Raw genomic sequence first — 12,048 nt, 5'->3', positions numbered from 1 at the left:
TTCAAAGTCAACAGAAGCAACGTTCCATGGGAACATCTTATAAAGTAAGCTCCCTTGGGCCAGGCCTATCCTGAGTGGAAATGACAATGTTTTTGGAGACAGTGTCATAAATTCTTATGGAAGACATGACACCACAAGTGGGCAAGGGCATTCTAGAAAAAGCAGGCTTGTTAGAGTCAAGTTTAAATGACAACTCTGTCCTTACAAATTGGGTGACTCTAGGCAAGTTTTTAAGCTCTCTGCACTTCATCTGTGAAATGATGCAGTAACACCTACCTCATAGAGTTGTATTAATATTAATGACATAATGTACATGCTAAGCCCTTAATAAATGGCTTTATCATAGCTATGATAATAATAAATGATGATGAAAGTTAACAGAAATGTTAGGAACCATTAATCTGATCCAGTGATGCTCAAACTTTAACAAAGCATGTTGAAACAGTGTCCTGGGCCTCATCTCCAAAGATTCAATTCAGCAAATTGGGATGGGCCCAGGAATGTGCATTTCTATCAAGCTCACAGGTTATGCTGATGCTGCTGTTCTGCCCGCTCTCATTTAACAGATGAAAACTTGAGGAGTAAACAGAATTTGCCCCAGGCACATTGTGAGCTATTGACACCAACCCAGGTTTCCTGACTCCACATCCAGAAATCTTTCTGCTATAACCCACTGCTTCCCAATTATAATTCTGGGCTTGAGAACCTAAGTCCAGTAAGCAAATTTTAAGATATAATTCTTACCTCACAACATTTACTGTTGCAAATAAGATGAACATGAAACTCACAGTGTGAAATCGAAAATACTTGATTTCTCCACATCCAATCACAATGCCAAAGAAAGTGTATATTAAATCTTGGAAGACAGATGAAAACATTTTGAAGAACCTAGGATGAATGGAAAGGAAATCACATTTTAAGCAACGTGTTTGTTAAATAGTTTCTTTTTTACATAAAATCATGTATCACTTATCTGCTGTTCTTGTCTCAGCAGAGGTCTTTGCCTCCATCACTGTCATAATCAACATTTAAAAGTATTTGTTGGAACTAAAATACACTCAGTTCCATATTCCCCATTACCCTCATCACACCAACCCATGGGCTGCCTCTCACAGCAGAATGATAAGAGCAAGTCAGAAAAATAAGGATCCCCACGCCCCCAGGTTGGTGATATGGGAGTTTTGCTGAGGTTAGCTGGCAGCATATCGGCTGTCAGTCCTGCCACAGCTAAACCCAGAGCTGAGCTTGCTGCAAGGAGCCACCTAGTTAACCTTGACTTTGTGATAGGTGACTGGATCACCACAATGTCCTCTACACAACTTCTCCTTTTGTGATTTGCAGGAAAGTCCCTTACCTTGAAAGTCTCTCCTGTCTGCTTCCCCATCTACTGAATTTGTAAAAATCTAGTAAGGCTGACTCTAATCCATGTTCTTTACAAAACCGTCCTAAGCACTCTTGCTGGAAGTGATCCTCCTCTGAATCCCTACAGAGCCAACTGCCCACACCACCATGGTTCTTAAGCAGAGAAGAGCATTAGAATCATCCAGATTGCTTTCTAAAAGTCTATACGCCTAGCCCCACCCCCAAAGATTCTTACTAAGTAGACCAGAACACTTCAGTTAGGGCCTGGGGCTATTCTTGTTCCCTGTGGTAACAGGCCTGGGTGAGGGCCAGGTCTGATTTCTACAGGCAGATCTCAAGTCCTGTCTCCTCTTGGTTCCTTCTCTTGGGGCTTTCCCTTTCAGCTGACTGGGTGAGGGTGTCTGCCCACAAGCCAGTCTCCCTATAGGTGGGTCTCAAAATCGACACTCAGGAAGAAGCATTAGGAAGCCTCCCTTTAGCTGCAGATATCAACCATGTTCTCTGATACGGTATTACTACAATCAAGCAGACAGTCTGATTCTCTGTCTGACTCCTATCTCTTGATTCAATTGATTCAGAGCTTCTAGAAGGGAAAGGTATGCATGGGACCTCAAACCCCAATGCTTCATTTCCTGAAAAGTCAGAAATGATGAATAACTGACTGAGTGGAATACTTTTTAAAATGTCTCCATGGGACCTAAAAAAAGCTTTACATGTAGTAGTATCCCAATAAACCTATAATTATTTACAATTAATGTGAGTTTCTTACATAAGCATGTCTACCACTTAACAATAAGCACCTTCTAAGAAGGGGCTTATTTTCCTGGCCCCAAACCTAAGATACAATGTCCAGGCCACAGGAGACACTAAAAAAGGATTGGTCAAACAGGTGGAAGAATAAACAATTGAATGAGTAAAGTGAGTAATTTATGGGGCCAGCCCCGTGGAGCTGTGGTTAAGTTCACACGTTCCACTTCAGTGGCCCAGGGCTCGCCAGTTCAGATCCTGGGTGCAGACTTGTGCACCACTTGTCAAGCCATGCTGTGGCAGGCGTCCCACGTATAAAATAGAGGAAGATGGGCGCAGATGTTAGCTCAGGGCTAATCTTCCTCAAAAAAAAATGAGTAATTTATAATGATGCTGACAAATAGTGTGACTCAGCTCAGGAAACTAAAGTAAACTAAAAGTATACGTTCTATGGATTAGTTCTTTCCAAGCTTCTGGATTTTGACAACCCATAAATTGTCATTCACATATCCACAAAACTAGTATAGTTACAGGCCATTTTTTTTTCTTTTCCAAAGTAGAGCTATAAACAAGAAAGTACCATCTTCTATTCATAAAAGCAAGAACACTTTAAACTCAAAAAAAGTAGGAAGGACACAATTTCAGCACAATGGATAGTCCTTTACATTAAAGAAATGAATCTTCATGGGAAAACTCAGGATTATGGTTCATTTTTTTCATTTCAACATCTGCTTTCATGTGATGTGAGAATTTCTACACTAGACTCTGATTTGGTGTCAAAAAGTTCTGAAACAATTCTGTAAGTTAGCACAGTCTCTCAGAGAAAGGCTAACTCGTTTGTCAGAAAACTGACAAATGGTTTTCCCTCTGTCCAGAGATGTCCATATGACACCTTGCATTACCAGGTGTAAAGGGGAGGTAGGAGTTTTGCTGTGTTGAATCTTTCTGCTACTTTTCTTTTCTAGCTCTTCTCATATTAGGATACTGTCATTCAGGTACATTATGAATAAATGTATTTTTTAAACTTTTTAAACTTTAAACAGGAATAAAGTCTTTTTTAAACTTTCCACAATTCAAAGTAAATTTTTATCGAGTTATTTATGTATAAAAAGCACTATGGTCTCTGAGCCACTGACACGTTATTCATAATAGAAATATCAATTAATGTCAATAACTGTTGGTACCTTAAGTTCTTTTCAAATATAACTGGTAGTAAGATTACAATTAAAAGGTAGAAAAAAGTTATAAAAAGGAAATTTTATTAGTGTCCATGAAGGCAAGACCATTTAAGCACTAAACTTCTATGAGACCTATACCAAGTACGTAACGGAAGACTTACTTAGTAATTATGAACTCCATCCTTGGTTTAAAGCTTAAGGAATCCAAATTCAGTCCTACAGTGATTAAAGCAACCATACCTGACATTCCAAAAAATTCCACTGGGAAGAAAAACAATGAATAAAATTAGTTGCTTTCAAATCTGCATACTGAGGTACTTTATCTCAAGTGACAAATTGGTGGGAAACTTTCAGAGTAGTAGCTCTTGGAAAGTTGCTTCATGGGATTGGCCTAATCCTATAGATTAGGAGTCAGCAAACATTTTCTGTAAAAGATCATATAATAAATATATAGTCTTTGTGGGCCGCATAGTCCCTGTTGCAACTCCTCCACTGAGCTGGTGTAATGCACAAACAGCTGTAGGTAATACGTAAATGAATGAGGGTCCAATAAACAATAAACACAGAAATTGAATGCCACATAATTTTCTTGTGCCACAGAATATTCTTCTTTTGAATTCTTTCTAAATCATCTTAAAAGGTAAAACCATTCTTAGCTCATGGGCTGTACAAAAATAGGCGTATTTGGCCCACAGGCCATAGTTTGCCAACTCTGCAGTGGACCATCATTGAGGTTTAGGGCAAATAGAAAAATAAGTTTCCCAGCCTCTGCCCAGCATCTCAGGGACGTTGTGTTGCATGTCCTAGAGGTCGTGGTCCAAGCTCAGGGCTTCTGTGGTGACTGCAGGGCCTGCAGCCTGCTGTCCTTTGGCCTGATACAGACTCCCCGAAAATTGTAATTCCTTTGGCTCTAAACAAATGTAGTCTGAGGCAGGAAAACCAAGTAGGAAGAATGTTCGAATATCAAAATACCAACAGTCCTACGCTGCAGAGCCTTCAAATAGCACATCGTAAAAAGACAGAAAGGAAGGGAAAGAACATGCAAGGTAGGAAAGGAAGCACTTTGGAGCAGGGCAGAGCTGGTTGCTCTGGGAATGTGACCTCCTCTTTCTCCATTCGTGTCCCTGTCTCTGTAAAATGGGTGTAAAAGAATGACGCCTCATAGAATTGTTGTGAGGATTAAATGAGGTAATGTGAAAAGTGCTTGGCACACATTTAAAACCATGAATAAATGATAATCTTTATCATTATGTTATTGTTTTTATGTGTTCACTTTACTGCATAATAAATCAATACTGTTTACTAATTTGAAGAGGATTTTATTATTCTTTGGTTTATCTAATCACTTAAGTCCACTTTAGATGCCTTTGTATCACTTATTTAGCTGAATTTAATATAAATAACCAATGACAGTAAAACTAGTACTGCTGAGAACTGTCCTTCGAAATCTTGTTTCCAATTCCCAGAGAATCAGAACTACTGAATTTTAAAGCTCATCATAGTCTTTTTCAGTAACAGTCATTCAGAGACAACGTCTATGAGGAAACCACTAAATGACTTTCTTTTAAAACTGATATCTTATGTAGTATAATCCCAATGTTATAGGAATATATGGTGTGAATGCATACTTTAATATACGGATGTATTTTTTCAAAGGCTGAGAACATACACCAAAAGGTACCACTGGTTAAATTTATAGCAGAAGTTTATGGATGATTTTTTTTCTTCTTTGACTTTTTGAAATTTTTCCAAAATTCTACAATGAATATATATTACTTTTATTAGAAAAAGAAAGTGTTTAAAAAATTACAAATGCTATTATACTAAATTGTATTTTAAATGTTCCAGAAGAGGGGTAAAAGTCATGGAATATGTTATAAAGGAAGCAGTTTTCATCAGGATAGACCCAAGGAGTTAAAAATAGAGAGGCAAAGTTTTTCTTACTCAATGGAAAGAAACCATCACAGAAAATTAATGTGGCAGACAAGGGGCTCTCTCAATCAATCTCTGTCTCTCTCTGGTTTAGAAAAAGTGAAGGTCCTCCGCATAGGAGAATCAAAGGGATTTTGTTTTCTAAAAGCAACAGGATTCAGGAATGGATGTTCCTATCTAGAATATATTAGGGTGATGACTGAAGGCCTTTGACATTTATAGCCTGGACCAATGACAACAAAGAAGAGACAGCAGGAGCAGGCAAGAAGGGGATGCATTGTTTGTAGAGAGTTTTAAAATAATGAAAACTGACTAAAGGCGTCTTCTTTTCATTATCTCTATTCCCCAGAAGTTCTGAACGATATCACTTGATAAACTATTCCTCCTGCCAGATAGACCCCTCCCACCACCTCTCTTGGTACACCTCTGGCCTAGACTTTTATATAACCCACCATCTCTCAAGAATTATACATTGACTCTCTTAAAGTGGCTTTTGTACACTAAATTCAAATTTTCTTCTGTGGACTGATATATTAATATTTCCAGCCATGCTACCTGTCAACCAACAACGTTCCATAAGCATGGCATCCTTTGTCTTTGTAGCAATGTCTGTGCAATTTTTGACCATTTTATTTCATGAAAAGGAAAGAATGTGCTGATACAAGTGATTTCTAAAAGTCCAGATGTCATGAATTTAACACAGTAGAGACAAAAATGGAAATTACTATGTGCGCTCAAAGAGGTGACTCTCCAACCTCAATGAGACACTCCTTGGACTTAGGCCAGTTGACAGTGTGTTCATTAGTGAAGGAAAAAAATAAAATTAGACAACATGACAGCAATGTAACATAAGGGAATGTGTAAATGAGAATTTTATCTATGTTTAGCTTTCTGGCAATGGAACTTCTCCTGTTACCGTGCCTATTACTGACTTTGCTGTCAGGAACTGATTAAGTGTAAGAATAAAGGACTGTCCCAAGTTCTTTTTTAATCCCTGAAGCAGAGGAAGGTGTAATGGAGGAGAGAGGCGTATTAGTTCCCTGGGGCTGCTATAACCAAGTACAGCAAACGAAGTATCTTAAACAACAGGAATTTGTGGCCTCACAGCTCCAGAAGCTAGAGGTCCAAGATCAAGGCTTTGGCAGCAGTGGTTCCTTCTGAGAGCTGTGACGGAGAATCTATTCCAAGCCTCTCAAGCACTGACTGGAAGCACCTCCATTTTTTAGAAGGAACAGGGAAGGGAATCCACATTTATTGGTGGCCCTACCTTGAAGCCAGTGATGTGCTGATAAATGTTGAAAACCAGCTCTCCTGGGGTTCAAAAAAAAAAAGCACTACTGGAGGTATCTGCTAATTTCTACTGTGTAATTACTTCCACAATGCCCAGTTTCAAGCTACCAACATTACGTCACTTGAACACAGAGTTGGGAAGAAATGTGCACAATCAGCCCTTGTGAGCCAGTAAGTGCTATCTCCAGCACACCAGCATGAGTGAGTCATGCAGCACACATTAGTGCCTGCAATGCCCCTATAAATTAGGTGTTATTATATCATTTAAGTTATTTATTTATGTATTTTTTTTTTGCTAAGGAAGTTTAGCCCTGTGCTAACATCTGTGCCAATCTTCCACCACTTTGTATGCAGGCCACCACCACAGCATGGCTGATGAGTGGTGTAGGTCCACACCTGGGATCCGAACTCATGAACCCAGGCGACTGAAGTGAAGTGCACAGAACTTAACCACTAGCCCATGGGGCCAGCCCTTGCATCACTTTTATAGATGAGGAAACTACCTAAAGCTTAGAAAGGTTAAGTAATACTCCAAGGTCACCAAGCTAAGAAATTGTGAAGCTGGGATTTGAACTCATGTCTTCTTAACTCCAAAGCTTTCTGTGGACTAGCACCAGTTTATTCCACCAACATGTGTTAAATTACTATTGGGCACATGGCAAGTGCTAGGCTTGGCTAGGGGAACACAGAAAAGAGAAAAAATAAAAAGATGAATAAGAGACAGCCTCCACCTCAATGGTGGAGGTCTAGTGGAAGAAATGGAAATATTAAATTTAAAAAAATTTCTTCAGAGATTTAAGGCATAAAAGGTTCACAGGGGAGGAAAAAATGAGGAAAGTTGAGGGAAGTGACCTTTCAGTCAATATTTTCTACAATTTTACCAATTCGGGGCAGTGAACAACACCCTGTGGCAATTTATCTGTAGAAGCAGCAGTTCTTATAGACAACAGGAAGTGAAAAGAGGAGTAATTAACCTCTTGCTACATGTGGTCTTTCATGGATGGAAATTACTCCACTGTGTGAGATAGGAGAAGAAGCAGAATTTGACCATTTTGCCAGAGTTAGTATGGCTCTTTGGGACTGGTTACTTTAAGCCAGTAAAAACTTTAAGTCCCAATATCACTGGATTAACTAGCAAATGATTGTCGGAGGTCTACATGTGCTGGGCACTCTGACACCTGCGATTCATCAGCTCTCCTGCTTCTCCTCCAGATACAAGGACGCCTGATTTCTCCCCCTCCTTTCCTGCCTCTTAGCCTCAGATAATGGCTTCCATTTCTACCCTAATTTCATGCCCTCAATTTGGTACCCATTGAATTAAAGACTGTTGAGCTGGAAAAGACCTCAGGAGCATCTGTCTCAACTTCCTCATTTCAGAGACTATGGGTCAGAGCAGAAATCAGCTCAGCGCTGATTCCTCTTCCAGGGGACTGCCAGTGACTAAATGTAAGGTCAAAAAACAGAGTTTGAAAAGAATAAGAGAGTAACAACATAGACGAGAAATGCAAAGGGAAGGGACATGGAGCTGAAATTAAGTGATGTTAAGAGACCAGGAAAGAGCTGGAGGTGGCAGAAAGATAATATGACAAGACGCACAGAGGGACAACAACAAGGGGGAAGTGATCGAGAAGAAGCAACTGGATTTGAGATCAAGGGAAAATAAAGATGCATTAAGTTCACTTTGAGGATAGCATTTTTTGTATTTGTTTCTGCCTTACCAATGTAGAAAGTCATGTACACCATTGAAACGCAAATAATGACATTAGTCAGCGTATTGCTAAAAAGGTCAGTCAATGTAAACTGAATGATTCTTGCACACCAATATCCACATATTATGCTTCCAAAAATGTCCATGGAGAGGTCCACAATCATGTGTAACTCTAGAAATAGAAAATAAGAAAAAAAAAGAAGTTGAACTATGACTTTATTTTTTTCTTTCACTGATGACATTTGGGTCTATGTACTTTGGTTTGCTCTTGAGATTTTGAGTGGGGACCTTGTTCTTCAGCAGAGGGGAGTTTCCCATGAAAGCCTGGCAAAAGAGGCTCTCTGGGGATATATTTCCCTGACAGCCTGCAGCTCCAGGTTTACTAATGCAGGGACAGCAGACTCAAATGCTCTCATGAGCCTGGCAGGGACCATAAATGTGAAAAGCCTGTGACAAACTGGAGAGTGAATGTCCAACCAAAGGACATCTAAATTCAAATTTTTTACAAACTGTCAAGGCCAAGCAAACCGTGTCCAGGATCCCTACCAACCTGCAATCCATTTGTGACCCCCGCCCCCACCCAGGTGGCATTTGGGAAATGGAGAAGAGAAATTTTCTGTAGTCACAGTAACTGGGGACAAGAGTGGCAGTTAGTGAGCAGGTATCAGGCAATGCTGAGGGGAGTACTAAACAACAAACATTGTCCCACCCCAAATGCCTATAACTCCCCCATTGAGAAGCACTGCCAACTTCTCTTTATTACCAATATTTCTTTCTCCTTTTAGTACCTCTCTCCTCCTACAACTATCACATAAACATATCAGGACAACACCTTTTCCTTCTTTGTGCTGTGATTTTTCCCCCTTTATTATCTACTACACCACATCTGGAAACTTAGTGAGGTAACAGGCTTCATATCCCAGTGAACTTTAACCACCTGAATCTGATTATTATCACTTCTAGGACCTGACTCTCCAGTACTGCTTGAACTGTTCTGCTTTAGACTCAAATCCAGGACCAACCCAATTCTTAACATCCACTCACTGAGGTCCAGATTGATCCCGGAAAGAAGTAAGTCTGAGCTAAATGACACGTGTGTATGAGAATGCATGCACATGTGCACGTGCATATTGAGGGAGATGAAATAATTTCTTTAACACTCTTTCCCCCTTAAAGTCCAAGAAAACACATGGATGGTAATTATTTTCTTGTTACCTGATATACTACTTTAATTGGTCCAAGAATAAAGTATAGGGAAAACCGTAAAGTGAAGACATCTCGAACGTATTTTAATTTTAGAAGGAATTGAAATGCACCATACAAGAATGATTTTAGAAAATAAAAAGACAAAAAATGCTCCTACCCCTAAACATGGGTAAGTGATGTGAGTGTCTCCGAAACATTCCAAAAACAATGGATGTAAAACCACAGATGATCATTGATTCCCCTCTAATGATATCAGTATACATTTTGGAAATGCCTGGAAAAGGAAATATAAAATATAATGTAATAAGGTTCATGAAAATTATGCTCTTGCACAGGAAACACAAAAGGAAAAGAGAAGGAATATGCTAGGAAAAAAAAATGAAGGCCACCATGCCTGGGGTGGGTCTGTAAGACAATCATAATCACCACTTTTTAATCTGTCCTTTGTGCCTTATGTATCTCCGATGGCAAAGGTACATGACAATAGCATTCCTTGAAGTCTTCATAACCTCAAACCATACTTGAGTTTCAGAACGAGATAAAACACTTCTCAGGGCACTGTATTTAGCTTGAATAAGGATGAATTGTTAGACTCCAAAAGAATCACATTTTATAAAGAACTATAAAATATGACCCAGCAATTCTATTCCTAGGTATACACCCAAGAGAATTGAAAATGTCCACACAAAAATGTGTACATGAATGTTCATGACAGCATTATTCTGAAGAGTCAAAAAGAGGAAAGAACCCACAGTTCATTAGCTGATGAATGGACAAACATATGTGGCCTATCCCTACAATGGAATATTATTCAGTCACAGAAAGGAATGAAGTACTGACTGACACATGTTACAACATGGATGAACCTTTAAAACGCTATATTAAGTGAAAAGGCCACACATAAAAATGTAACATATGGCTAGATTTATATGAAATGTCCAGAATAGGCAAATCCATAGATGGAAAACAGAGTAGCGTTTACCAGGGGGTTACGGGATGAGGGAGTGCATAGTGACTGCTAATGGGTATAAGATATCTTTTGGGGATTATGAAAATGTTATAAATTAGATGGTGATTATGGTTGCATAACTGTAAATACTTTAAAAACCACTGAATTTTACACTTTAAAAGCATCAATTTTATGGGATAAGGATTATATCTCAATAGAGCTGTTACTAAAAAAATTGAGTACCCATCTTATTGGTACTTATTCACTACCAGGTTTAATGGAAAATATAATTAAATTAATCGTCCAGTGATATACAATTTATGAGTAGGGTGATAGTGACTGGTACTTGCCCATCCAGTATCATCCTCTGTTCTTCTTAGTGAAAAAAAACCAAAACTGGTTTTATTCAGGGTGACAATGTGCCCGGCTAAACAACCACCTTTCCCCAACTCCTGGGCTTCTAAGAGTGGCCACTGAGATATAAGCAGAAGTTACTGAGTAGGACTTTTGGGAAATTTCTTGGGGGAGGAGGTGACTGGACTGAGGGGAGCATCTTTCTGGACCTTGCCTTTCTTCCTCTTCCTGCCTGAAATATGGATGTGATCACTGGAATTTTAGCAGCCAACTTGTGATCCCAAGGATGGAAGCCTTACACAAAGGATAGAGAGGCAGATAAATAAGTCCCACAATTGCTACCATTTTTGCTTTAAATATTATCTTTTAAAGAGATTGAAAATAAGATTTTAAAAAGTCTTATATTTTCCATACGTTTACCAGTTATGGTGCTTTCCATTCCTTTATATAGATCCAAATTTCCATCTCATACCATTTTCTTTCTGCCTGAAAGACTTCCTTGAACATTTTTTTAGTGTAAGTCTGCTGGTGATACAGTCTTTCAGCTTTTATATGTTTAAGAAAGTCTTTGCTTTCAAAAGATATTTTTACTGAGATATTTTCACTGAAAATTCTAGCTGGCAGTATTTTTCTTTTAGTGCTTTAAAAATGTTGCTCCACTATCTTTTGGCTGGCATTGTTTCTGAAAAGATGTCTGTTGTCATTAGTATTTTTGTTTCTCTGTATATAATATCTCATTTTCCTCTGGTTGCCTTTAAAATTTTCTCTTTATCACTGATTTTTAGGAATTTGATTATAATGTGCCATGGTGCAGTTTTCCTTGTGTTTCTTGGGCTTGGGATTTATTGAGCCTTTTAAATCTGTGGCTTTGTACTTTTCATCAAGTTTAGAAATTTTTCATCCATTATTTCCTCAAATAATTTTTTGTTCTTCCCTCTCTCTCTTCTCTCCTTTGGACACTTGTACACTAAGCCACTTGAAGTTGTCCCACAGCTCACTAATGTTCTGTTCATTTTTTTCAGACTTTTTCTCTCTGTGCTTCATTTTGGATAGTTTCTATTGCTGCATCTTCATGTTCACTAATCCTTGCCGTGTCTGATCTGTTCATTCTATCCAGTGTATTTTTTGCTTCAGATATTGTGGTTTTCGTCTCTAGAAGTTTGATTTAGGTCTCTTTTATACCTAGCTCTCAAAAATTAAGAAAGGCCTGATTTGTAGCATTTACCAGTTCCATGGGTAAACACTCCCACCATAACCAATTTGAAGCCACCAATGGTTTAACAAGTGGATTGCAAAATTCCTGATGGTTTAACAATTGGCTC

General features: G+C 38.7%; 1 protein-coding gene across 1 annotated transcript in view; it reads right to left on the bottom strand.

Moving 5' to 3' along the window:
- Positions 1–12,048, bottom strand: part of SLC9C2 (solute carrier family 9 member C2 (putative)) — a 78,529-nt gene that overhangs the window by 55,066 nt on the left and 11,415 nt on the right. Inside the window, exons 5-8 of the mRNA XM_070497961.1 lie at positions 9,581–9,697; positions 8,228–8,389; positions 3,449–3,548; positions 745–888 (exon numbers count right to left, since the gene is read on the bottom strand). Of these exons, the coding sequence (XP_070354062.1) occupies positions 745–888; positions 3,449–3,548; positions 8,228–8,389; positions 9,581–9,697 (523 nt within the window). The remainder of the gene's footprint in view (positions 1–744; positions 889–3,448; positions 3,549–8,227; positions 8,390–9,580; positions 9,698–12,048) is intronic.

Source organism: Equus asinus, chromosome 25, assembly GCF_041296235.1.
Source record: "Equus asinus isolate D_3611 breed Donkey chromosome 25, EquAss-T2T_v2, whole genome shotgun sequence".
Taxonomy (NCBI): domain Eukaryota; kingdom Metazoa; phylum Chordata; class Mammalia; order Perissodactyla; family Equidae; genus Equus; species Equus asinus.
This window is presented reverse-complemented; position numbering and strand designations above follow the sequence as displayed.